Genomic DNA, 27,963 nt, shown 5'->3' on the forward strand with positions numbered 1-27,963 from the left:
TCTCTTATATAAATCACCAGGGAGGTCTGCTCTCACGCAATCTGAACAGAATAACGAGGCAGATTTTTTTCTGGGCCCAGGACAAGTTCCTGTCACTCAGACAGAAACTGCAGATGGGGGAATGGAAACTCCACCCGGAAGTAGTGAAACAGATTTGGACCAGATTTTATGAAGCGGAGGTGGACCTCTTCGCCTCTTATCAGACAGCGCAATGTCCCCTCTACGTCTCTCTGAGTCACCCAGCCCCCCTGAGTCTGGATGCGATGGCACACACATGGCCCAAAATGCGCCTGTATGCATTTCCTCCAGTTTCTCTGCTCCCGGGAGTTCTAGCCAGAGTTCGCCAACAAGTGTCTTGCCTCTTACTGATAGTGCCGCATTGGCCGAACAGAGTATGGTTCTCGGAGATAATATCTCTCCTCGACGGCTCGCCATGGGCGATTCCGGAGAGGAGGGACCTTCTGTCTCAGGCAGAGGGCACGATATTCCATCCCAGGCCCAACCTGTGGAACCTTCATGTTTGGCCCCTGATGGGTACCAACTGAGGGACACTGGGCTTTCGCCTGCCATTATTAAGACCATTCTAAGTGCTAGGGCTTCCTCCACTAGAAAGAGTTACGCCAGCAAATGGGGTGTCTTTGAAAGATGAGTGTTGCATACAATGCAGATCCAGTTAATTGCCAGATTGCTTCAGTTCTGGACTTCTTGCAGGAGAAATTATCAACAGGCAATTATCTATTGCTCTTGCCTATGGTGCTCGGTCAAGTTCCGCCAACGGGTCTTAGGGCTCACTCCACCAGGGGGGTTGCCTCCTCTAGTACTTTGGCAAGGGGTGTGCCCCCTTACAACTTGTTTGTGATGCGGCAGGCTGGTCCTCTCCGCACACATTCTTAAGATTTTACAGTTTGGATGTTCATGCCACTCCGCATGACACACAGCTAATGTCTGAGGCCTTCTTGCGTTCTTGTGAGCACACAACCGTAAGGGGTCCAGACACCTTCAAGCACGGCGGCGTGGGTATTCTCATTCCCAATGCGCTAAGCATCTCGTTCTGCTTTTTCAGGGAACAGGGTTACAGTCAAGTAACCCGGAACATTCCCTTTCAAAAGCTACAATCGATACTGCGCTGCATTGCCATGCTGAAGATGTCCCGGGACTGCTCTTCAGACAAAATATCCTGACGATGCACCTGTGGCTCATCTATATTACCTCTGCATCAATTCTATTGACGTGTTACACACAAAATTCACAGCTGGTCACGATTAAAGACGTTCCCAATGTTCCAAACGTTCCCATCTCATTCCGCTTTTTCAGGGAACAGGGTTACAGTCAAGTAACCTGGAACGATCTTGTTAAGGATGAATGCGATCCGACACAAGCGCAACAACTTAAAAGATATGAACAGTTAATTCATCTATCTGTAAATATCTTGATATTGATGAAACTTCCTCGTTTTGTGGTATTGTTGAAGAAACAGCTGCCCATTTGTTTTCTGAATACATTTAGGGTTAGGGTTAAGTTGTTATATTTTAAACCCTACTAATGTGACCCACAGTTTTATTTATATAATTTTTTATTAAGAGAACCCAAAATCGTCATCTCTTGAATATGTTGTTAATTTCTTTATATTATATCCAAACAATTTCACCCACAAGCAAAAGTGGCTTAAATCTCCTTTGTTTTCCTTTGTCTTATTGAATTTACCTCTCGTTTCATCCCTCAGGATTATAAATAACAAAAAAATCTATTATGAAGAACTATTTAAAGATATTTAGCCTTTTTCCTGTGTATAAAATCCCTCCACATGTGTGTTTTATTTAATTAACACAGAAACATCAATCAATGTACATTTAAATGTTTTATGAAAGAAATGTAAGAACGCAAAGTACAATGATCATCTGTTAAACATCAAGTATTTGATCAAGGCACCTTTAGAATTTTTTTTTAATTAAACATGTTATGCATCATGTTGCTCCATTAATATACAGTATAAAGAAATAGATATATTTTTTACATTATATTTTGTGACCCTTGATCTTAAAGGCATGAAGACTTTTGTTCCTCCTGTAAGACTGAGCATTCGGATGGGAACATCACAGTTTGTCGTAAGAGCCAACAATATTCATAATACACAAGTTTAGAGTAGGACCACAGATTAATACACAGGTTATGGAAATTACATGCAGGGAAGTATAAAAAAAGTATAGTTATAGTAAGTTCATGTGTTTCCGGATATATGTGTTAGTAACAGAGAGGATGAAGAACTCTTTAATATGGGAGAAATGTAAAAACAACTCACTTCATCATCTCTGTTTTCTGACACTAGATGAATGTGGGAAAGAAGTTGAGTTTTCAATCCCAGTTTACATCTGGATTTGGCATAAGAGGGAAAGGCATCTGTGTCAGTATCTGTGCACATGCTTCATTCTGTCTAAACACACTGGATTAGTCAGTCAGGCGTCTGAGCTGTTACTCAGTCATGGTTCACTGGACTCTACAGGTTCTGGACAATCCAGAATTTTAAGTGGACTCTTTTCTCCTACTCCTGGATTAAACAGCGGAGCGACTGGTCTAGTGAATCTGGTGCTCATGGTCAGCAGATGTTTCCTCTCTTTGACATTGTAAAATGACAGCCGACCGTCATCATAATCTAACAGAACTCCCAGTTGTTCAGGTCTCGGCATCAGTGAGAGAGTAACTGGTGGATCAGAGTTGGTGTAAAAGCCATTAGGACCGTCTGAACACAAGAACCAGTAACCGTTTGATGGAGTTAAAGCAGATCTGTTCTTTAAGCGAAAAAATCTATGTTCCGCCACACCAATTAACCAGTAGTTTTTAGGAGGTTTATTTTCTCGTGCCAACGCAACCTCCCAATAGTGACGTCCAGATGTAAATCTTTGAGCTCCAAGTGCACGTAATTCATATGGAAATCCCTCTCCAGTGTGATTATATCCTGGAGCATCTCTTACTGTTTTACAGTCATTAGAAACCTTCAGATCTGGATGTAAATGCTCACGGTCAATAGTGATCTGAACTGTGAAGAAAATAATGCAACAATTATTTATACACTTCATATTTAGTGTGAGATGATATTTACAAATATGTGCATATATGACTAAAGATGATGAAATATATATAATGAGATGATGTCATACCTGCATGTTTTCTCAGTTCTTCTATAATTGTGTCTCCCACAACTAAAATGAAAAACAATTTGAGACTTTAGAGAAACAAATCTACTGTATCTGTATCATCAATATATAACAGAAATGATTAGTTTTTATCAACTTTTATGAATTGTTAATTCTCTATAATGAAGTTGTATATTTGATTATGTCAAGTCAAGTCACCTTTATTTATATATCGCAACAATATAGATTGTTTCAAAGCAGCTTTACAGTGATAAAATGAGATTACAGTAACAGAGATGAGGCTTTACAGCAGCTCTAGAATAAAGTTATTGTCCAGCTAAAGTTAGTTTTGATTTATTCACTTCCATTACAAAGATCATTAGTTATTAACTTAGCTAACACGACACGTTTTTAACTGAAAACAGAAAACTATGAATGCGTTCTGGCCGTTCATTTGCATGACAACAGTGTTTGGAGCTCGAGAACGAAAACTTTGAAACAGGTTCCAAGGTGCAAGTTTTGAAAAATGTTGAAAAACTTTATCATCTCCGCGTAAAGTAAAAAAACATGAATCTGTGAAAATGGCGACGATGTGCACATGCATATTATGTGTTTAGTCTATAGGTATGTGCGTTTGAATAACTTAGATCTTTCATTTTAGAGTGGCCTTTTATTGTGGACAACCTAAGGCACACTGTGCAATAATCATGCTGTCTAATCAGCATCTTGATATGCCACACCTGTGAGGTGGATGGATTGTCTCGGCAAAGGAGAAGTGCTCACTAACACAGATTTAGACAGATTTGTGAAAAATATTTGAGAGAAACAGGCCTTTTGTGTACATAGAAAAAGTCTTAGATCTTTCAGTTAAGCTCATGAAAAATGGAGGCAAAAACAAAAGTGTTGCGTTTATAATTTTGTTCAGTGTAACTTGTCCCTGACTGCTTCTAAAACCAAAGAGATCATCATTGACTTCCGAAAGCACCACACGAATCACACACCACTGCACATTAGCAGGGTCCGTGTGGAGAGGGTTCCAGCCTTCAGATTCTTGGGCACGACCACCGCTGAGGATCTCTCCTGGAGCACAAACACCTTAGCAGCTGTCAAAAAAGCTCAGCAGCGACTCTATTTCTTGAGGATTCTCAGAAAGAACCACCTACAAGAGCAGCTGCTCTCGTCCTTCTATCGAGAGTGTGATAAACTTCTGCATCTCTACGTGGTACGCCAGCAGCTCAGCGGCAGATAAGAAAGCTCTCCAGAGAGTAATCAACTCAGCCCAAAAAATCATTGGCTGCCCTCTGCCTTCCCTGAAAGAGCTTTACACTGCACGCTGTCCGAAGAGCAGGAAACATTTTAAAGGATCCTTTCAATCCGGGACATCATTTGTTTGAATTGCTGCCCTCTGGTAAACCAGAGGACTCAAGAACAGTTTTTACCCCAGTGCCATACAAGAGTTGAACACTGCCAGCACACCTACACACACTCATAAACTGAGAAATCACCAATCTGAGGGGCCATGTTATATCTATATGTTTTTGCATTTTTTGGTTTATGGCATATTGTTTATTGATTAATTGTACTGTATATTGGTTATTAACGTATTGTTTCTATGGAATTCTACTTAAATTGTATTAATTTAAATTGGATGCTAAGCTAATGTTTAGCTAAATTAGATTGCTCCAATTTCGCTATAACTTAGTATAGTGACAAATTACAATAAAGAATCTTATTCCTGTTCCTGGAGATCTTCCTGCAAAGTTCAGTTCCAGCCTCTTTGAGTTGCAACTATGGCAGCTGAGAAGGCCATTCTTTGTGTTCTTTTTGAAGAATTTTCGGAGCCTGATGAAATCGGTATAAATACTTGTTTCACGAGTTCACACGTACATGAAATCGGATGTAGTATTTTAAGCATATTTGGCATGCTGTCCGGGGGAGGGCTCCGAGCTCGGAATTTGGCCCCAACCCAGAGTACTCACCCTTTTTACTGGGATAGAAACCAGCCAAGAGTGAGGTGATGGGGTGGTGGAGGGATGCTGTGAAACTTGAAATGAGACAGAGGTGAGGAAAGGTTTTATTTATACCGGCTTCCTCTTGTGCTGATTGGTTCATTACCTGAATGTGCTCCTCCCGAACTTTGTTACATAAAACTTCATTTAATACTGCAAAATACACTTGATTGTTAAAGGAGAATTTCACCCGTGGGAACATTCATCTTTATTGAAAGTCATATAGGGGAGAGCGGGGCACAACCTAACGCTTTTTGACTTTCTCAGTTTGTGTAAATCTACTTATGGTTCAGAGTATTTATTTTTCCCCACATTAATTTCCCACATGTCTAGTACAATTATGTGGTTTTGTTTTATTAATATAGTATATACTTTTTTCTTGATATACCCCGAAAGAATGGAAGTGAAATGTGACAACATGCCCCATAGGTGGGGTACATTGTAACATGTGTGGGGCACATTGTAACATAACATATGACAGCTTAAAATGTTATCTGATCTAATAAAAAATATATACAAAACAAACTAAAATATTTTCTAAATAAAATACAATTAAAAAACTTTTTCATATAAAATAATGGCAATTTTTAATAATTAAATATAAACACATTTTTGAGTTTTGACTACGAACACATGAAAACACAGCTATACAACATAGTTCAAAAACAAATAAATAATGAGTCATTTCTGAACATTGACTCTCAGTCTTTATTCACCTTTTTCTCACGTTTTCCCAATAAAATTAATAAAAGTATAGAATATAATAGCATATTTCTAATAGGGGCACATTGTAACGCAGTGTGACAACATGCCCCCGCCTGCACAACTGGGATTTAAACCCTGCTAGTGTCTTCTGCTAGTTAGCGAAGCATTAAAGAACTATCTCAACTGTTAAATAACATCTTGGAGATTAAAATAATATCAGATTTGTCTTATTTTAAATAAACACAAAAAATAGAGATGAAAAATTAACTTAAGTAAGAAATTTACTTTTGCTATGGTTTAATACATGTCTATGGATATCTTCCAAAAAAAAATTTTTCTATATAGTGTTGATATGGCAACTAGTAAATACACAAAGTTTCGTCATCCAAGCATGTGCGGAAGTATTTAAAACAAGCGTGTTACAACTAGCCCCGCGTTAGGTTGTGCCCCGCGCTCCCCTATGTAGTCGAAATGTAACATAAATTTCGAATTTGGTGCCTTCTTGAACAAGGAAAGACAAAGTAACTTTAGGGTGCATTTGTATGGAAGACAACAACTCCCACAATGCACCACATTGCATAGCTCCGCAAGCCACTCCCACTAATCCAGTTCACAACACAAACGTCCGTGTCCTCGTCTGTTTCAGAGATTTCGTCCAGGAGTAATTGACATCGTTGAAATTCTTTGCAGCAGACGGACTCTATCTCTGTGTCAGTAGGCGCACAGTGAGAACACAGGCACCACCAGTCCGCCCCAGCTCGAGTCGGTCTGGGCTCCTCGACCGCAACAGGCAGGTCTTCTGCCTCTTGTTTCTCCATCAGCCTCAGCTGCTCTTCGCTATATTGCGGCTCGTAAAGGTAGCCAAGAAAATCTGATTCGAGCATCAGACTTTCGAAATCCTCTTCTTCCATATCACATTGAGTACCTTCCACCATTGTCGTAACTTCACATCTGGCTCCACAGCACCTGTTAGCTTAGCTTCCAAACAAGATGGCGGATACTGCTTTTAGTTTCTACAAGTGAAGTCTGTAATGGGAATTTTTGATTTTCTCTTATACACAGGGTTAATTCTTAGGTGTGCTGCTGTGTCCTGCTGATTCTACAATATAATGATTGATGTGAACTGCTGTGGGACGAGCAGAGAGGGGGAGACATGGTTTTGGAAGGGACCCTTGACCCCTAAGGTCAGAGGGGATCCAATTTGGGACTAGGAGAGCTAAACCTAAAGCTCAGCCCTAAATGAGAGCATTGAGCTAGGTTCTTATCCATTTATGGGTGAAGAGACCTTGAGAGAATAACAGTATAAGTAGAGTGATCTACCCCTCCCTTCTCGTCGCACTTGCTTCACAGACTGTACCTGACTACCTCTGTGGGGCAATTGGGCCTCTTGCAAGATAATAAATTACTTTTTAATGATCATTTGATTTCAGACTGTCTTTTATGCAGAGATGATTGTTTAATGAAAAATTGCCACAACAATTTTGGTGTCAGATTATTGGGATGAGTTTTCCTTGAGGGCTCCGGGACCTGGCAGCGGACGGTGGAAGAGATCGCCCTGACGCAACAGGCTTCAGTCTCACCTCGTAGAAATTGAGAGAAGGAGAACCAGCCGCTTCAGGCCCTGGAGGACTTCTAGAGGGAACTCAAAAAAGAACCCGAGTGGCGACAGAAAATCTCTGGTAAGAGACAGTAAATTCATTTACTTTTGGGGATTTGAAAAGTATTTTTGTTTTTAAGAATTTATTTTGAAAAGAATTTTTTTGAAAAGAAAATGCTGTGATGGACCATAATGGCTGTATTTGAAAACTGAAACTAGAGCTGTGGTACGGGGAAAAGGGGGGGCTTTTAAAGAGGGGACGGAAATTGAGACCACGCAAGGTCAAGATATTGTCCAGACCGAAGCCTAGTACTCGTATAGAAATTAATTCAAAAAAGCTGAAATAATTGATCAATGGAACGAAGTTTTTTTGAAACTGAATTCCAGAGAAAGATATTGAAAGTAAGCAGAAGTTAATTTCAACCCTTCTGACTTTGGGTGAAAAGTTGGTTAAAGCGCGCTGAGAAAGCCACAGGCAGTAGTGAAAGAAAGAAAACAGCCATCATGGGAGCATCTAACAGTAAATATCGCACACCGGTGTACCGTGCAATGAAGAAAAATTATGGGTCAAAGGGCATAAAAGACATAGGGAAATTAATAAGGTATCATGATTTTCCGAAAGAAGGAATACTGAGTACCACAAGGTTAAAGGTGGTAAAAGAGTCAATTGAAGGACACGGTGACAAACCACAGGGTTGTTGCGCGTGTGCCAGACATGTGTGTAAGAATTGTAAGCAAACAGTCGTGTACTGGTTAGATGAGGCAGAGCGAAAAGAAGGGAAAAGGATGCAGAAGGAACTAGCATGTAAGAAGATGAGAAGAAATATAGTCAAATGTATGTTATGAAAATAAAAATTCTGATAGAATTTATGGAACTATTTATGAACGCCTGTTAAGTCAAATTAAGTGACATAAAGATGAGGAGTGAACAAAAGTTTTATTAAGCAGAATGGGGAACAATTATATTTTAGTGGTAAAATAATGATGTCTAGAGAATTTTCATAACAAGAGTTGAAGGAGCAAGCAGCTATAATGGCTGTCTGTGCGATTTAGGAATTGAGATATGAGTAATAATATTTTTGTGAAACAGCAGAGATAAGTGGGACTGAGAAAATAATGATGTTTTTAAGAGTCCTGAAACAAACAGTGAGACAGGAGAGAGCAAACGCTGTAAGCAGCTGTGCTCTGAAGCTTTGACTTCAAAGAAATGTGAAGTTAAAAAAGAAAATGTTTAGTGAAAACCCCTTAGAATATGTTGAATGATTTTCTGTGCAGTTTATGAAAATGAATGTGCTGCCAATGATAATGATGAAGATTATGATTTGGCTATTGCGATTGAATCCGCCACTGGTGGACGGTAAAAGAATACAGAGAACTGCTTATCAGTGGCTCTGTTTACATTCCTGATCGGGACACACTGCTTCAAGGGTGTGCAGTAAGTTGGAGCCGTTTGAAAGCTCAATGATCAAACTATAGGGAAATGAGAAGTGGTCAGCAGGGCCATTTAGCCCGTAACTGTAAATGGACACTCAGAAGGTGTAAAAGAAAGTGACGTGTATTAATGTGTGTTTGAAAGTAGTCTGAGAAAGAACTAAGAATGTGAACGCAGTGTTAAAGAAAGTGAAAAGAACGTACGAGTAAGTGAGGTAGAAAAGAAAGTTAAAGGAAAGTGGATAGATGGAAGTCGTAAGAAGATTGAAGGTTAAAAGAAGGTTGAAAGCTTTAAGTCGGGAATCCTTTTGAAGGAAAGAGCTAGTGAATTGATGAATACAGGCTGACAACTAAAATTTAGATGAAATGTGATCAAATAAGTAGAAGCATTATTACTGGATTAACAGTTGCTAAATGTAAAATGTGTAGAAAGGCATCTGATTAAACAAACAGTTAAGTGTTTTGAACGTGGATGGAATAGTGTTGACCATGAAAGAACTAGGAGCTGATGTTTTGCTTTAAGAAGATAAGCTTGTGATTGGCTGAAACAGTTTGCTTATCTGAATCTGGTGTGTGCTGTGGCTGAAACGGCCAGTGCGACGGAGACACGATCTGAGTGGAAATTTGTAATGTCTAAATTCCCTGATGTGGGCAAAAGACAAATATAAGAATTATGTTTATTTGAAAACGCATGTCATTTCTGGCAAAGATGCCTTATGCTGGGCTAGAGTTAAAAGATGGTAGATAAAGTTTGATTTTAGAAGTTTATGAGAGTGCAGTGTACCAGTCCTAAATGCTTCAGAGTCTCTCTCATTCAAAGTCAGCTAAAAGCTGTTATCTGAGCCTGTGTAAAGCACAGTGTTTTAGTTGAAAACCACAGATATGGAGATGTTAAAAGAAATAATGTTACAGGATTTTATATTTAGAGGGCATATGTTTTAAAAGTAAAACTGAATGACTTTAAAGAAGTTTTTAGAAATAATAATGACCTTAAATGATAGAAGGGACGTTTTTGACTAGTTTAATTCAGGACCAGTAACTTCTTTGTCTGATTTTAGCCTCCACCATGAAACAGGGCTGATGGCTCCGGCTACAGATGTAACAGTACACTGAATAGACGGATGTGATTAAAATTCACTGAGATTTTGCTGATTCGGACAGATTTAACAGATTTTTGTGATTAAATACTGTTGTTATTAACCTGTCTCCCTGTGTTAACAGTATTAGGCAGTCCAGAGTGCTCTGGTGACTCTTGAATGTGCCTTTCCTAAGCTCCAGAAAACAACTGAGTCTGTTGGGGAAAAACTGATTTTGTGATGGGAAAGAGCGGTTACCAGTGTGCACGAAGTGACTACTCAAGGACGGGTAAGAACCTTTGGCCAGAGGTCAACCTAAGGCAGGGGGTCACGCCGACACTGGGCATCTCCGAATGGAGGTGTTTTATGTGAGATGGGTATTAGAGTTGAGCAGGTGACTGTGAGTGGCCAGCAGCATCAGCAGATCACTGAGAGGACGGATGGGCTGTGAGGAGTTACGGCACGCCTGACCCAGAAAATGTGAGTTCCTCTATATACCACTCACCAGAAAAACTGCATTTATTGTATGGCTTGTTTTTCATTATGACAAGTGTCTGCAACTATGCCAGGGGACAACACCCTGAAGAGAAGAAAATTATAGATTAAGAGCTAATGGGAATGGGCTTTCAAGAGCCAGCTGAGACCATGAGGTGATTGTCATTATTTGTTGTGGAGACAGTAACAAAACTTAATTTATGTCAGGAACATGATGCTGGTTGCCTTATGGGCAAGGGAAAACTATAGAAGTGTTGATATTGAAATAATATGTCTGTAAGATAGTTTTAACTCCTGAAGGTCATTAGACATGTTGGTGGCTAAAGATGAAGACAGCTTGTGATGAGTTAAGAGAAATTTCTGGATAACAAAGGTTAGGAATGGAGTATTTAAACTAAAGATAACCTTAGAAATGCTCATAGCATAATATATTTTAGATTGTTGTAATGGTACTAATTTGAGTTAAACATTTGTATTTTAAAATTTGTGAACTATTAAGGGTTCTAGACTATGATTTATTTAGTTACAGTCTTAGGGGGCTGTTGAAAAGATTATTTGTTTATAGTGAGAGAGACTGCTGAATGGAGGAAGGGTACTCTGTCTGTCTTTCTGTTATCGGCCTGATAAAGCAAGCTGAAGCAAAATAATGATAATGAACAAAAACAACCCAGCTGACTTTTCTAAGAGAAAATGAATAATGAACAGACGTGCTTTGAAACTGGTTAAGAGACAATGTAAAATTAGATCAAAGCTACAGGAAAATGAGAAGTTTAAAATCTTATTTAAAAATTTAAATATGTTTAGAGTAAACACCAAAAGATATGAATATGAGAATATGAGCGGTTCATAGTCAGGTATGCGTGTGTGTTTGTTTGGCGGTGACAGCATTGTATGTTTTATGAGTGTTAATTCATGTTTGGTATGTGTTTGTTTAGGGGAGCTATTCCGTCTGAATAGTGTGTATATTGTGTCATTAACATCTGGAATGAGTTTTATCATGACAGATGGGTTAAGGCAAATGACAAATTTTAAAGAAGCCAAAAATCTGATGAAAAGACAATACAGAACACGGGGCAAGCTTTAAGGTGATTAGTCATCAAGCTCTGTCTGGCAGTAATTATTTTGACATTTATGGTGTTGATTTGAATTACTTTCTGGATCAGTTTAAGTATTTATGTAAATCTGAACTGTGAAGTTGCAGATCGTCATCCATTATGAGTTGAGAAAATGGTACAGATTTGATGGCAACAACAAAAGTGACACATTGGCGAAGGCAATATCAACTTATCCAGAGAGCCCTTCACATTTATGAATATTGTGAACTGAACAAAGAAGGAGAATGTTGTTTGACTGATACTGACCAAGTCTGTACACCACGACCTGACCTGATAGAAACAATTGATGACTTTGACATTGGAAAATGTTTGTTGATGACTGACTTAAGAGACCAAACAACAGGCCTGGAAGGCAGGATATGCGGTGAAACTGAGGGCCGCTGTCCTTCAAATACTTCCATAAGAAGATGAGATTGTGGCTTGGAGTGAAGAATGTAATGTTTTGTTTCAGAGGCAGAGAAAGATGTCTGGGGGAAAAAACCCTGCAAGAAGTCATTCTTCTCCCTAACAAAAGTGTTATATGTGTGTGCTAATAACAGGGACTGTTTCAACAGGGAACGCCAGGGCAGATGCGGCAGCGAAGGCCGCGGCAGCACCGCAGACAAAAGAAACTACGTACTTTACTATCTGACAGTAACCTGGACATTTGTTTTTCTTTACAGAGCATGCAGACTTTTGATACAGGGCAGAATGTGCCCATAATGGCTATGGATGAATTTGGCTAACTATCCTGGCCTGGGTTATTAGTGTGGCAGAAAGTAACAGTGCCACACCTGCGCAAGCGCATAAACTTAAAATTTTCCTTTGCAGAATGTCAGGATGGATTGTGTCGAACAGAACTGATTCTGTTCCAAATGTAGAAATATTGTTTTGTTGACATGAGCAAAGTGGGTTGAGTGTTTTTCAGGTAAAACAAGGACCCTGAGTGCTATTCAGTGAGCAAAATTATCGGGTGACAATATGTTTCAGGCGGTTGATTCAACAGGTCACACCAAAAGGGACGACCGGCTAGACAAGCGGTCAATAACAAAATAGCTAGGGTCTGCATTCACAGGTGACAGCAGGCAGGAAATGGTTCATTCCAGTGGAGGTGCGGTCGGGATCTGAGGGAAAATCTTATAATGATCAGAAAGTGGTTGGAGAGGGTGACACCTGAGTCCACGCCTCTCACCTTAGACTACACCAACCAACCTCAGCAACCCCACGTGCCGACGCGGAGGGCAGTGAGGGATCAAGGACGTGCTAGTAACGTACCTCCCTTGCCAGCGAGGGAAAGCCCATTGCAACGGTTCGCAAAGAGTCACCCTGGTGAAGACGGAATGTCCATGGGGCGAACGAGATGATCAACACACCTGGAGGAGGGTGTGGACCAACTAATGGTTTAAGTATTGATCAGAATAATTTGTTTTGTGACGATTTTGATCATTTTATTTGATTAAATCAAACTAGGGCTTAGTATTGATATGGATCTAATGATTTGATTGGTGCAAATGTTTTCAGGAAAAGTAGAAAATCTATTCAATAATGACTCTTATGGTTAGATTTTATTAAATAGGGTATTAAATAGAGCTTACTAAGTAAAACCATTGCCCGATTGAATTAAAAGTTAACAAAATACGGTTAGGAAATTATGATATGTAGATGGGCATGGATTAATGGAAAAGGCTGAATGTATAGGAGTTATGATTGTATGTGTTATTCTGATAATTTTGTTATTCATGAGGGGATACGTCTGTTCAATTGGCGAAAATGACAGCCTATCCCAAGGATGAACAAAATTAGGCAGACGGTGGAAGTAGCGGAAGCTACAGTAATGTGGTAAATTGGGGGGTGTTTTTCAATTTCTTATTTTCTTACTTTCTAAATTCTTTCTTTCTAAGGACGATGATAATGTGTAAAGAGGGTTAAAAACAGCAGCCATCCGTGTCACGAGGTGGCGTACAAGGACAGAGTTTGAAATGAGGGATTTTTATTTTACTTTTATCTTTTCCTAATGATGTTTTTCATTCTAAATATAATCTATACTATTTCTTGTTTATATTGAGGTGACTGAGGGTCCGACCTTGTGTTGGGGGTGCGATAACAGTGCTTATCCACCTAGCCCGGCTTTATATAAACCTTTACTTGCTTGCTATAAAATTAAGGGCCTATCCTTACAAAACAGCCTAAGCTTATTTCATTTTAATCTTTTTCTGTTTCCTACAAGTTTAAGAGTGTGATCAGTTATATGAAAATCAGGAATGAGAAATATAAGTGTGATGTGAGACTTGAACTTGGTATATCATTATTATTATTGTTGATTGGTGTGTAACAATGTGTTCTGATTGATCAGTTATCAATGAATGATAAAAAGGGAGGACTGTAATGGGAATTTTTGATTTTCTCTTATACACAGGGTTAATTCTTAGGTGTGCTGCTGTGTCCTGCTGATTCTACAATATAATGATTGATGTGAACTGCTGTGGGACGAGTAGAGAGGGGGAGACATGGTTTTGGAAGGGACCCTTGACCCCTAAGGTCAGAGGGGATCCAATTTGGGACTAGGAGAGCTAAACCTAAAGCTCGGCCCTAAATGAGAGCATTGAGCTAGGTTCTTATCCATTTATGGGTGAAGAGACCTTGAGAGAATAACAGTATAAGTAGAGTGATCTACCCCTCCCTCCTCGTCGCACTTGCTTCACAGACTGTACCTGACTACCTCTGTGGGGCAATTGGGCCTCTTGCAAGATAATAAATTACTTTTTAATGATCATTTGATTTCAGACTGTCTTTTATGCAGAGATGATTGTTTAATGAAAAATTGCCACAACAAGTCCCACCCACTGATCTGTAATAGGTCTGTAGTGTGAGTGGGTCTAAAACCAGGGTCCCCCCTGGTTATTTTTTATTGAGGGTATTAGGCTTATCATTATTGCTGATCACTGTTGATATGCAATATTTTTACTATAAAACTATTACGACAAACATGTCTTCTAATATCTTCAATTGTTGCATATACCGAGCTGCAGCGGATACTTTTATAAACGACTTTACTTGGACCCATTGTGCGAGCTGTCTCTTTAATACCGCGTGGTTTATATACATGTTGTTGATGATTGGGCTGACTTTTTTAACTTTTTTTCAAAATAAATCATTTTAATCTTTTAACCAGATTGTACCTGTTAGTTTTTGTCTGTATTTGTACAGGATCTGCCCAGCCAAACCCAGAAGAGCACAGATGAGAAGGGTGAAGAAAAGAGCCTTCCATGGATCTGATGAATCTGGTGAATCTGGCAGATCTGAGAAATAGAGTCCTTTTCAATTTAAACTCAACTCTGGAGCAAAATATACAAATCAATTATAAAAATTAATTAAAAAAAATGCCATTCACATTTGATTTTAAAGAATTAGTCATTTCTCTAGGTGAACAATTTCTTTAGTGAGGTGATCATCCATAAAAACATTGAATTTTGACTCACCAGTGACTTTGAGAACCACTTTACTGCTGTCATATGACCGTTCTCCACTGACATAACAGTAAAATGAACCTTCATCCTGAATGGTGAGTTTCTCCAGCCGTAGAGAGACGTCTCCATCCTTCAGTCCACCAGACTGATCTGAGCGCAGAGTCAGTGAGCTTCTGTTCCTGTACGATTCCTCCTGGATGTCCTGGATCTTCCCATGCTGATAGAAGAGAACAGGGTTGCTGAACTGGTCATGACGGTACCAGCGGATCTCCAGAGCTTCAGCGTTCTCAGGAGGAGAGATCCAGCAGGGCAGAGTGACTGTGGACCCGACATGAGCCACTATCTGATCACGAGGAACCACAACAGTGACCGACACTGAGAGACACAGAAAGACACACCCAATGTTATGTGCATTAGTCTTTAAAAGGTTAGTTCACCCAATTTTTTTTAATTCTATCATTAAATACTCACCCTCATGTTGTTCCAAACCTGTGAGACCTTCGTTCATCTTCGGAACACAAATGAAGATCTTTTTGATGAAATCTGAGAACTTTCCACTGACAGCTATGCAACTACCACTTTGATTCTTCAAAAAGTTTATAAAGAGATCGTAAAACTAATCCACATAAATTGAGTGATTTAGTCGAAAGAGACTTTAGTCCAACTAAACCTACATGACTCACGAGAATGAACCTCATTGGTTCTTACTGAAGCTCAAATGTGCTGCGTAACACATGAGAATGAACGTCTCAGGTTACGACTGTAACCCTTGTTCCCTGAGAACCTGTGCCCTGAGACACTTATGGAGAACGCCTCAGCTTGACTGGTATCTGAAGTAAGTGTCAAATCAGGACAATCTTATTGGCCAGCAACAGCCTATGACATCACACTAGTGCGGGGGTCGGCAACCCGCGGTTCTAGAGCCGCATGCGGCTCTTAAGCGTTGCCCTAGTGGCTCCCTGGAGTTTATTCAAAAATATGAAAATGGAAAAAATATTTTTTGTTTTAACCCTTTCGCATGTACGATCACACCGGTGTGATCAGTCTAGGCTGGTCCCTGGAGCGTACGATCACACCGGTGTGATCAGTCTAGGCTGGTCCCTGGAGCGTACGATCACACCGGTGTGATCAGGCTAGGCTGGACCCTGGAGCGTACGATCACACCGGTGTGATCAGGCTAGGCTGGTCCCTGGAGCGTACGATCACACCGGTGTGATCAGTCTAGGCTGGTCCCTGGAGCGTACGATCACACCGGTGTGATCAGGCTAGGCTGGTCCCTGGAGCGTACGATCACACCGGTGGGATCAGGCTAGGCTGGTCCCTGGAGCGTACGATCACACCGGTGTGATCAGGCTAGGCTGGTCCCTGGAGCGTACGATCACACCGGTGTGATCAGGCTAGGCTGGTCCCTGGAGCGTACGATCACACCGGTGTGATCAGGCTAGGCTGGTCCCTGGAGCGTACGATCACACCGGTGTGATCAGGCTAGGCTGGTCCCTGGAGCGTACGATCACACCGGTGTGATCAGTCTAGGCTGGTTCCTGGAGCGTACGATCACACCGGTGTGATCAGGCTAGGCTGGTCCCTGGAGCGTACGATCACACCGGTGTGATCAGGCTAGGCTGGTCCCTGGAGCGTACGATCACACCGGTGTGATCAGGCTAGGCTGGTCCCTGGAGCGTACGATCACACCGGTGTGATCAGGCTAGGCTGGTCCCTGGAGCGTACGATCACACCGGTGTGATCAGGCTAGGCTGGTCCCTGGAGCGTACGATCACACCGGTGTGATCAGGCTAGGCTGGTCCCTGGAGCGTTGGCTGGTGCTGAGCCAGAGGCAGGCGCGCTCAGAGCTGTCATATATCACAACTTTTCAGTGTTTTCAACCACATAATGTTTATTTTAGGTTTCAGACATATAAAGTACTAAAAAAACAATACATTTAGAGTTTGTAAAATACACACTGATGTCAAAGGAAGAGGCAATAATAATCCTTTCCATTACAATTAGTTTTATTCATATCAGATACACATTGTGTAAGTAACTTTAAAGATTATTCTATTCTTCTCCCAGTTCACCTGCCACTTACTTTTATGTATTTCGGGAGAAGTGGATGAATTCACGTGTTGTAAATCCAACAGATCCGATTCTCTGAACTGTGTCTGCGGCACAAACTAACACGGCGGCGCCCATCACGCATACAGCTCAACTAACGCGATCGTTATAAAGGTGTTTAAACAACAAAACACTTCCACTTGCATATATTTGACAATCGGAATATCAGATATTTCATGCCATATTTAACAAATTTGTGAATATTTTGAATAAAAAAGGAAAAATGAAATAAAAGCAGATCATCATTCATTCAGCTCTGTTGTTGCTGCGGTGTGTCACGTGACAAGCAATGACGCGTCACCATGGAAACCATAAAGTGACACATTCTAAATAGCAGTTGCCTTGAAAAACTCACACTGGGGGATCAGCCAGAATATTTTAAACGTGTGAAAGGGTTTAATATCATTTCTGTAGGAGGAAAAACATGACAAACATTCTTAAAGTTTTTCAACGTTGTAAAAATGTGTATAATAAATATTTAATTTCAACATTTCTGTCAACGAAGATTTACGCCATAGACTGCGACACACGATTCTGTCAGATCGGCGTGATGCCAGACCGGTGGCTGACAAACAAACAAACCGGCGGGTGTGTCATGGGCCATGGATCCCAAGGGGAAAAAGAGAAAGATAGCTGAGGAGAACAGAGGATTCAACAGTTCTTGGACCGAATCATTTGCTTTCATTGCCAATGCAGAAGGATTGCCTGCATGTTTGCTTTGTAATGAGAAGTTGTCAAATAACAAAAAGAGTAATGTGGAAAGACATTTCCAGGGAAGGCATGCTACATTTGCAGCCAAGTACCCAGTTGGGAGTGAGAGAAAAAGTGCGATTGCATTACTTCTGGAGAAATTAGAGGAGTGCAAAGATAAATTTAAGAAGTGGATTGCATCTCTAAACTCCACTACTGCTGCTAGTTTTGTTGCAACCCGGGAGATAATAAAGCGTGGGAAACCGTTCACAGATGGTGACTACATGAAGGATTCATTCATTAAAATATCAGAGCACCTATTTTCAGACTTCAAAAACAAAACCGAGATAATACAGAAAATTAAAGACATGCCTCTCTCCGCAAAGACAGTGAAGGAAAGGGCCATTAAAATGGCAGGCAACATCACCAATCAGCAAATCAAGGACATTAATTCAGCTCCAGCATACTCAATTGCCTGTGATGAGTCGTGTGATGTGATCGATATTGAACAGGCAGCGCTGTTATGCAGGTATGTTAACTCTGATGGGCCGCAAGAAGAAATGATCGAATTAATACCACTGAAAGGCCAAACACGCGGGGAGGACATATGTGAGGCTGTGCTGAAGTGTTTAAATGACAAAGGAATAAACACCAACCACCTGATTTCAGTGGCTACAGATGGGGCACCCAGTATGAGGGGATCACAAAAGGGGTTTGTGACTTTATTACAGAAAGCGTTGGATCGAAATCTGCTTGCATTTCACTGCATCTTGCACCAAGAAGCACTGTGTGCACAAACATTCCCACCGGAGTGTATGAAGGTGATGAACCTTGTCATCGAGATGGTGAACAAGATAATTGCAAAAGCATTAAAAGCACCGTCAGTTCCGTGCATTGCTAGATGAAGTTGACAGCGAATATTCCGATCTCCTGCTACACAACAAAGTCCGATGGCTGTCCATAGGTGAGGTTTTGCGTCGCTTTGTTGCTTGTTTAGAACATGTGAAAACATTCCTGAAAAGCAAAAACCTGAACTACCCGCAACTGGAAGATACCGAGTGGCTGGAAAAACTGCACTTTATGGTGGATATGACAAGTCACCTAAACATGCTGAATAAAAGTCTCCAGGGGCGGGGAAACACTGCACTGCAAATGCTGGAAGCTGTTTTGTCATTCGAGCGCAAGCTGACTGTATTCGCCAGAGATGTACAGTGAGGCACGCTCTCTCACTTCCCCTCCCTGAGAGAGTTCAAAGAAGCCTATCACGATCACACACTCAACGGTGATTATTTACAAGGTGCGATCGTGGATATGCAAACTGCATTTGGGAGCAGATTCAGCGAGTTCTGAAAGGAACAAATTACACTATCTTTCCCTGTCACTCCCCTGGAGATTGACCCGTCCTTGTTGAACACATTCCCAGGAGTAATTCAAGCTGACCTTGAAATGAAAATGGCCGATATAGCTGACAAAGATTTGTGGGTGTCCAAGTTCAAAAGTCTGACAGCCGAGCTTGAAGACGTCACTCGCCAGAAAGCCCAGCTTGCCCAAAGCCACGAATGGAGCGAAATTGAAAGCCTCCCAACTATCGAGAAACTTGTGTTTGAAACATGGAATGCTCTTCCTGACAGTTATAGGAACATGAAGAAATATGCGAGCAGATATTTTCAAACATGAACTACATCAAATCCAAATACTGCACCCGCCTCACAGATGAGAGCTTGCAGTCCTGCGTGAAGATTAAAGTTACATCTTATATGCCCGATGTTGAGAAGCTGTCCAGTGATGTCCGAAAACAGAAGTCACATTAAACGGGCAAGAACACAATCCTGTCATAGGCACATATTTAGTAACAAAGTGGCTTTTTTATGAAGTGATTTCTGATTTTTGTCAGTATATATTTGGAATGACACATAGGGATATTATTGTGTTTTGTTGCTCAGGTCCGAGGATGGCTGCATTATTGTGCGTGTCAAAAGAGAAGAGGATGATGCTGCATTTTACCCTTGCACTGACTTACTTGGCATTTGCAGAAAACTAAAGAGAAGAGGACAATGCACAGAAATCGGACTTAAACTCGCTGAAGCTCAAACGTGCCGCGTAACACGAGAATGAACCTCATTGGTTCTCGCTGAAGCTCAAACGTGCTGCGTAACACGAGAATGAACCTCATTGGTTCTTGCAGAAGCTCAAACGTGCTGCGTAACACGAGAATGAACCTCATTGGTTCTCGCTGAAGCTCAAACGTGCTGCGTAACATGAGAATGAACCTCATTGGTCCTCGCAGAAGCTCAAACGTGCTGCGTAACATGAGAATGAACCTCATTGGTTCTCGCTGAAGCTCAAATGTGCTGCGTAACACGAGAATGAACCTCATTGGTTCTCGCTGAAGCTCAAACGTGCTGCGTAACACGAGAATGAACCTCATTGGTTCTCGCTGAAGCTCAAACGTGCTGCGTAACACGAGAATGAACCTCATTGGTTCTCGCTGAAGCTCAAATGTGCTGCGTAACACGAGAATGAACCTCATTGGTTCTCGCTGAAGCTCAAACGTGCTGCGTATCATGAGAATGAACCTCATTGGTTCTCGCAGAAGCTCAAACGTGCTGCGTAACACGAGAATGAACCTCATTGGTTCTCGCTGAAGCTCAAATGTGCTGCGTAACACGAGAATGAACCTCATTGGTTCTCGCAGAAGCTCAAACGTGCTGCGTAACACGAGAATGAACCTCACTGGTTCTCGCTGAAGCTCAAATGTGCTGCGTAACACGAGAATGAACCTCATTGGTTCTCGCTGAAGCTCAAACGTGCTGCGTAACATGAGAATGAACCTCATTGGTTCTCGCAGAAGCTCAAACGTGCTGTGTAACACGAGAATGAACCTCATTGGTTCTCGCTGAAGCTCCAAACGTGTCGTGTAACACGAGAATGAACCTCATTGGTTCTCGCTGAAGCTCAAACGTGCTGCGTAACACGAGAATGAACCTCATTGGTTCTTGCTGAAGCTCCAAATGTGCTGCGTAACACGAGAATAAACCTCATTGGTTCTTGCTGAAGCTCCAAATGTGCTGCGTAACACGAGAATAAACCTCATTGGTTCTTGCTGAAGCTCCAAATGTGCTGCGTAACACGAGAATAAACCTCATTGGTTCTTGCTGAAGCTCCAAATGTGCTGCGTAACACGAGAATGAACCTCATTGGTTCTCGCTGAAGCTCCAAATGTGCTGCGTAACACGAGAATAAACCTCATTGGTTCTTGCTGAAGCTCCAAATGTGCTGCGTAACACGAGAATGAACCTCATTGGTTCTCGCTGAAGCTCAAACGTGCTGCGTAACACGAGATTGAACCTCATTGGTTCTCGCAGAAGCTCAAACGTGCTGCGTAACACGAGAATTAACCTCATTGGTTCTCGCAGAAGCTCAAACGTGCTGCGTAACACGAGAATGAACCTCATTGATTCTCGCTGAAGCTCAAACGTGTTGCGTAACACGAGAATGAACCTCATTGGTTCTTGCAGAAGCTCAAACGTGCTGCGTAACACGAGAATGAACCTCATTGGTTCTCACTGAAGCTCAAACGTGCTGCGTAACACGAGAATGAACCTCATTGGTTCTCGCTGAAGCTCAAACGTGCTGCGTGACGCGAGAATGAACCTCATTGGTTCTTGCAGAAGCTCAAACGTGCTGCGTAATATGAGAATGAACCTCATTGGTTCTCGCTGAAGCTCAAACGTGCTGCGTAACACGAGAATGAACCTCATTGGTTCTCGCTGAAGCTCAAACGTGCTGCGTAACACGAGAATGAACCTCATTGGTTCTTGCAGAAGCTCAAACGTGCTGCGTAACACGAGAATGAACCTCATTGGTTCTCGCTGAAGCTCAAACGTGCTGCGTAACACGAGAATGAACCTCATTGGTTCTTGAGAAGCTCAAACGTGTCGTGTAACACGAGAATGAACCTCATTGGTTCTTGAGAAGCTCAAACGTGTCGTGTAACACGAGAATGAACCTCATTGGTTCTCGCTGAAGCTCAAACGTGCTGCGTAACACGAGAATGAACCTCATTGGTTCTTGAGAAGCTCAAACGTGTCGTGTAACACGAGAATGAACCTCATTGGTTCTCGCTGAAGCTCAAACGTGCTGCGTAACACGAGAATTAACTCATTGGTTCTCGCTGAAGCTCAAACGTGCTGCGTAACACGAGAATTAACCTCATTGGTTCTCGCTGAAGCTCCAACGTGCTGCGTAACACGAGAATAAACCTCATTGGTTCTCGCTGAAGCTCAAACGTGCTGCGTAACACGAGAATGAACCTCATTGGTTCTCGCTGAAGCTCAAACGTGCTGCGTAACACGAGAATAAACCTCATTGGTTCTTGAGAAGCTCAAACGTGTCGTGTAACACGAGAATGAACCTCATTGGTTCTCGCTGAAGCTCAAACGTGCTGCGTAACACGAGAATTAACTCATTGGTTCTCGCTGAAGCTCAAACGTGCTGCGTAACACGAGAATTAACCTCATTGGTTCTCGCTGAAGCTCCAACGTGCTGCGTAACACGAGAATAAACCTCATTGGTTCTCGCTGAAGCTCAAACGTGCTGCGTAACACGAGAATGAACCTCATTGGTTCTCGCTGAAGCTCAAACGTGCTGCGTAACACGAGAATAAACCTCATTGGTTCTCGCTGAAGCTCAAACGTGATGCGTAACACGAGAATGAACCTCATTGGTTCTCGCTGAAGCTCAAACGTGCTGCGTAACACGAGAATGAACCTCATTGGTTCTCGCTGAAGCTCCAACGTGCTGCGTAACACGAGAATAAACCTCATTGGTTCTCGCTGAAGCTCAAACGTGCTGCGTAACACGAGAATGAACCTCATTGGTTCTCGCTGAAGCTCCAACGTGCTGCGTAACACGAGAATAAACCTCATTGGTTCTCGCTGAAGCTCAAACGTGCTGCGTAACACGAGAATGAACCTCATTGGTTCTCGCTGAAGCTCAAACGTGCTGCGTAACACGAGAATAAACCTCATTGGTTCTCGCTGAAGCTCAAACGTGATGCGTAACACGAGAATGAACCTCATTGGTTCTTGCAGAAGCTCAAACGTGCTGCGTAACACGAGAATGAACCTCATTGGTTCTCGCTGAAGCTCAAACGTGCTGCGTAACACGAGAATGAACCTCATTGGTTCTCGCTGAAGCTCCAACGTGCTGCGTAACACGAGAATAAACCTCATTGGTTCTCGCTGAAGCTCAAACGTGCTGCGTAACACGAGAATGAACCTCATTGGTTCTCGCTGAAGCTCAAACGTGCTGCGTAACACGAGAATAAACCTCATTGGTTCTCGCTGAAGCTCAAACGTGATGCGTAACACGAGAATGAACCTCATTGGTTCTTGCAGAAGCTCAAACGTGCTGCGTAACACGAGAATGAACCTCATTGGTTCTCGCTGAAGCTCAAACGTGCTGCGTAACACGAGAATGAACCTCATTGGTTCTCGTTGAAGCTCAAACGTGCTGCGTAACATGAGAATGAACCTCATTGGTTCTCGCAGAAGCTCAAACGTGCTGCGTAACACGAGAATGAACCTCATTGGTTCTCGCTGAAGCTCAAACGTGCTGCGTAACACGAGAATGAACCTCATTGGTTCTCGCAGAAGCTCAAACGTGCTGCGTAACACGAGAATGAACCTCATTGGTTCTCGCTGAAGCTCAAACGTGCTGCGTAACACGAGAATGAACCTCATTGGTTCTCGCTGAAGCTCAAACGTGCTGCGTAACATGAGAATGAACCTCATTGGTTCTCGCAGAAGCTCAAACGTGCTGCGTAACATGAGAATGAACCTCATTGGTTCTCGCAGAAGCTCAAACGTGCTGCGTAACACGAGAATGAACTTCATTGGTTCTCGCAGCAGTGGCGCCTCCAGAAATTTTTCATAGGGGTGGCCAGATGGGGCCACTTAAAATCTTGGGGTGGCACACCAAAACTATAAACCATAATTTCATAATTTTTTTCTACTGTTGTAGTAAACCGGCCTGTAGTAAACTTTTAGAAAGACTTAAGGAAACTCCTACTGATATACTATATGATGGTTTATTGTGTTATATTTAATGTTACTAATGATATAATGTGCATAGACTAATAACAGTACAGTTAACATTTTGAGTTGCACAACAATTCTGTTGTATTTTGCAATTATATTTGGCATAAGGTGTACATTTATTGCAAACAAAACAATTACTGGGGAAAAGCAGATACTGGCAGATACAAATATATTTATATTAATGTCAAGAATTCAGAAGTGTAGGCCTATATATTTATATAGCCTACACTACAAAGAAATAATATACAATTAAATTATGCTTATTTTAAATGTATTGAGCAGGCTAGGTATAAAAAATATAGGCTTTTAATAATCTTTCAGTGCGCAAAACCATGATAATATGAAATGCTTCAAAACAGAGCGCACAAAGCGCGTATGCGCATCGCGGGTGCAGAATGATGTGCTCAAAGCAACATGGAGTCACAGTGTGCAGCGCTGCACTGAACAAGTGCGCATTTAAAAGTTCACGGCACAAAGCGAAGAAATGTCGAGCGCACAAATCCTAGTGTCTATCTGTCCAACAGTTTATTGATAATTTGTTTCACAGTTTTAAATTCCAGTTATTGTGCGTTTGATGCCGATTCATAGTCCTTGTGATGTGTGTGATCTAAGTCATTTTATGCAAATCCACAGCCTTTTATCTACAGATAATGCATTATAATGTGAATATATCATATTGGAGAGAGTTTTACCGTGCATCCAACCGGAAGAGGCGCGTGCGCTGTTTGAATACTGAATGGAGAATGATTGACAGCCACAGAGGAGGGAATACGAGTTTCCGTAAACTTTAATGATGTAAATAGACTTCTGTCCGTCACATTAAGCTATGGAATGACTTCAGATGACTTTGTCACCCAAACTGACGCGGTAGTCTTCTTCGTCTTCTTTCTTAACTTCTTTTGAAATTGTTGACCGACGGGCACGCGCTGAGCTGTTGCTGTCTGAGCGCGCAACAGCGGCATGGACGGAGGGGCGGGGGAGTACTGGCTACTGTGTGCGATCGAAGGTCTAGAGCGGCTTGCCTGCCTGGCTGTGCATTAGGGATGAAATGCATAACTGATGCTACTAAAATTTATACTGGCCAGCGGGGTGGCCAGTGGGGTGGCCAGGAGTCGGCCAGGGGTGGCCCCCTGGTGGCGCCATTGTCTCGCAGAAGCTCAAACGTGCTGCGTAACACGAGAATGAACCTCATTGGTTCTCGCAGAAGCTCAAACGTGCTGCGTAACACGAGAATGAACCTCATTGGTTCTCGCTGAAGCTCAAACGTGCTGCGTAACACGAGAATGAACCTCATTGGTTCTCGCTGAAGCTCAAACGTGCTGCGTAACACTGCGTAACAATGACATGCAGAAATAAAATAAGCTAAATTGTGCGCACGATTTAAAAAAAAAAAATCTTGAATGTCATGTGTGGGGGACTCCGCAAATTAGTATTAAGGTCTTTATGAACTTTTTGAAGCATCAAAGTGGTGGTTGAGTAGGACAGAAAGCTCTCCGATTTCATTAAAAAGATCTTCATCTCGTCCTTTCATAAATTATCTCCAAAACCATTTATAACTATAACTGGACGAATTGATGCTGTCGTCAGGTTTTGCCTTTGATTTACTGATGTTATTATTTTTCCTTACTGTTTTCTTTATATACACGATGTAAAAGCACAATGTATGTCTGGATGCATGTTGTGTTGTTGGTTGTGTTGTTATGTGAATATGTATGTTGATTGTTGTTTAAATAAAAAATAAAAATAAAAAATAAAAATAAAAAAGATCTTCATTTGTGTTTCAAAGATGAACGTGAGGGTGAGAAATTAATGACAGAATTTTCATTTTTGGATGAACTAATCCTTCAATTAACACTGTATTTATTTACATTTACTAATCTCAGTGGTTCTAAATCTGCTGCATAGTTTTATGGAAATAATTAATGTAATGAATTTTAAACGTGAGGTCACATTTACAGAAATCGCCTTAGAAATCAGCCAGATTGGGATTTTTGCGTGAGGGCAATTGAGCCTATTTAAAATTTAGAAAAATGAAAGGCTATAACAGTTGCCATTCTCTTACAGCCTTTGTCGGCTTTGGCTTTTGGCTTGCTTAGTTGGGGACATTTAAGCTTTCCTGTAGCTCAGTGGTAAGAGCATTGCGTTAACAACGCAAGGTTGTGGGTTCGATCCCAGGGGATTGCACATACCTATGTATAAATGTATAGGATAACGCAATGTAAGTCGCTTTGGATAAATGCGTCTGCCAAATGCATAAATGTTAGTGTACTTAGAGTACATTTTCATGACTATGTAATGTTCAACAATATTACTGATCTCCTGCATTGACACCATTATATGAGAACTGAATATATAAATTAACTAAATTAATAACTTTTTTTTAAATGAACCATGAACCATCACCAAACTTACTTAAGCTGGACTATATTTTCTTCTAGATCTGCTGTACAGCAGAAACAAACTTTGTTGCATTATTTGCATAAAAATGGTCTTCTTATCGTATGAAATCTTGTATTTTATTGTCGGCGTTAGTATTGCATAATGACAATGAGCGAGTGCAATTCTTCATTTGATCTTCCACTGATTTAAAATATGATGCGCTGAAAGTTTTTTCTTGAGTTCTTTGTACATATTTGTTATTTTCCTGACACAGATGTTTAATCAGACGTAAGCAAACGGTTTGATTATTGTGGTACTGTAGCGACTAGCAACGAGTTTACAGAGTTATAGCGAGTTTCACATTAACCTAACATTTCATGTGTAAAGTAGGCTAACCCAGCGCCATATATCCATATGAATTACTCGATAAATGAACATGTGTTGATCTATAGCGGTCTGTGTGGAATATATTTAATATAAACCAGTTCTTACCAGAAGTCTTGATGAGGAGATTCACCAGTAAAGCGATCATAATAATCGACAACATTCCTGAGAAAATACAGACAGACTCGGAAAATAAAAAATAAACTCAAAACAATGTTTTCCAGAAACACATGAATAATATGAGAGATCAGACTGTCGTGTTCATTGAGGAAACAGAAACTCACCGGAGACAAAGACTTAAAGACCGTGTATCAGGGACGGACTGACAATCTGTGCGTTCTGGAAAAGTCCAGAACGGCCGTCCAACCGAGGGCCGCACAAAAAAAAGTCTAATAAAGCAATATGAACAGCCAACAGCAGGGGCACTTATACGATCAGTTTTATAAGGCTTACCTACTGAACTTTTAATTTTGCTTACATTACATTTGAATAGTTATAAGTTATAGGTATCCCGCGTGGTGCCTGTGAGTTGCCAGCTAAACACATTCTATAAATAGCCCCAACTTGCCAATAGCGATCCACTGTAAATCGGGGCTCCAGACTTCGACTAAATGGTATCATTTTGCGACCTTTTTTCGTGCCGGTGCAACTAAACATTTGCACTGTTGCCACTGAATTACCCAACTCTCTTTGATTATATGCTGTTATTTGCGTTGCGTATGAGAAACATCAAATGACAAACGCTCAAAAAGCGGAACGAAACTTGTTAGATCTGTGCGCGGCCAAAGCAAGCAGCTGTGCGGGCTGATCTCGATCACGCAAACATTATTACATAGAGATGCGCGATCCACTGAGAAGCATTTCAATTAAGCGCAGAATTCTCTATCTCTATTATAAACCCACAGATGACTATGCGATTTAAAACAGCGCTGATAACATATTGACGCAACAAACAGGCGAAACATTGTTCCAAGAACAAACCAGTTAGAAAACATTTCACTCCACAACTTATAAATTAAATGTAGTAAAACAAACTTTTTTTGGCAGAAATGTGCCTGTATATATTCATATTAAAAATGCTTTTATATATAGGCCTAGTCATTATAAATTAAGCTATTAAATGTAATACACTAATGTTTTTGTTTAGAAGTTTATTTATTTTGCATTTATATTAATACTAAATATTTGTGCTACTGTTTTTGATAACACTTACAATAGGTTTATAGAGAATAATAATAAAAAAAAACAATCAATATTTATTTTCATAATTCTTCAGGAATTGTTGATTTTTT

The 27,963-nt window shown here is 41.1% G+C and overlaps 1 protein-coding gene across 1 annotated transcript; it reads right to left on the bottom strand.

Annotated features, from left to right (window-relative positions):
• Nucleotides 1-1,742: 1,742 nt before the first annotated feature.
• LOC309492654 (butyrophilin-like protein 8) lies at nucleotides 1,743-27,955 on the bottom strand. The gene is made up of 6 exons (XM_082161661.1): nucleotides 26,956-27,955; nucleotides 26,780-26,836; nucleotides 15,018-15,380; nucleotides 14,718-14,837; nucleotides 3,156-3,197; nucleotides 1,743-3,034 (listed from the first exon to the last, which is right to left on the bottom strand). The coding sequence occupies exons 2-6, from the start codon at nucleotides 26,832-26,834 to the stop codon at nucleotides 2,478-2,480; spliced, it is 1,137 nt and encodes a 378-aa protein (XP_082017787.1). The 5' UTR covers nucleotides 26,835-26,836; nucleotides 26,956-27,955; the 3' UTR covers nucleotides 1,743-2,477.
• Between the last annotated feature and the right edge of the window lie 8 nt (nucleotides 27,956-27,963).

Source organism: Leuciscus leuciscus (assembly GCF_965113295.1).
Source record: "Leuciscus leuciscus genome assembly, chromosome: 2".
NCBI classification, from domain to species: Eukaryota; Metazoa; Chordata; class Actinopteri; order Cypriniformes; family Leuciscidae; genus Leuciscus; species Leuciscus leuciscus.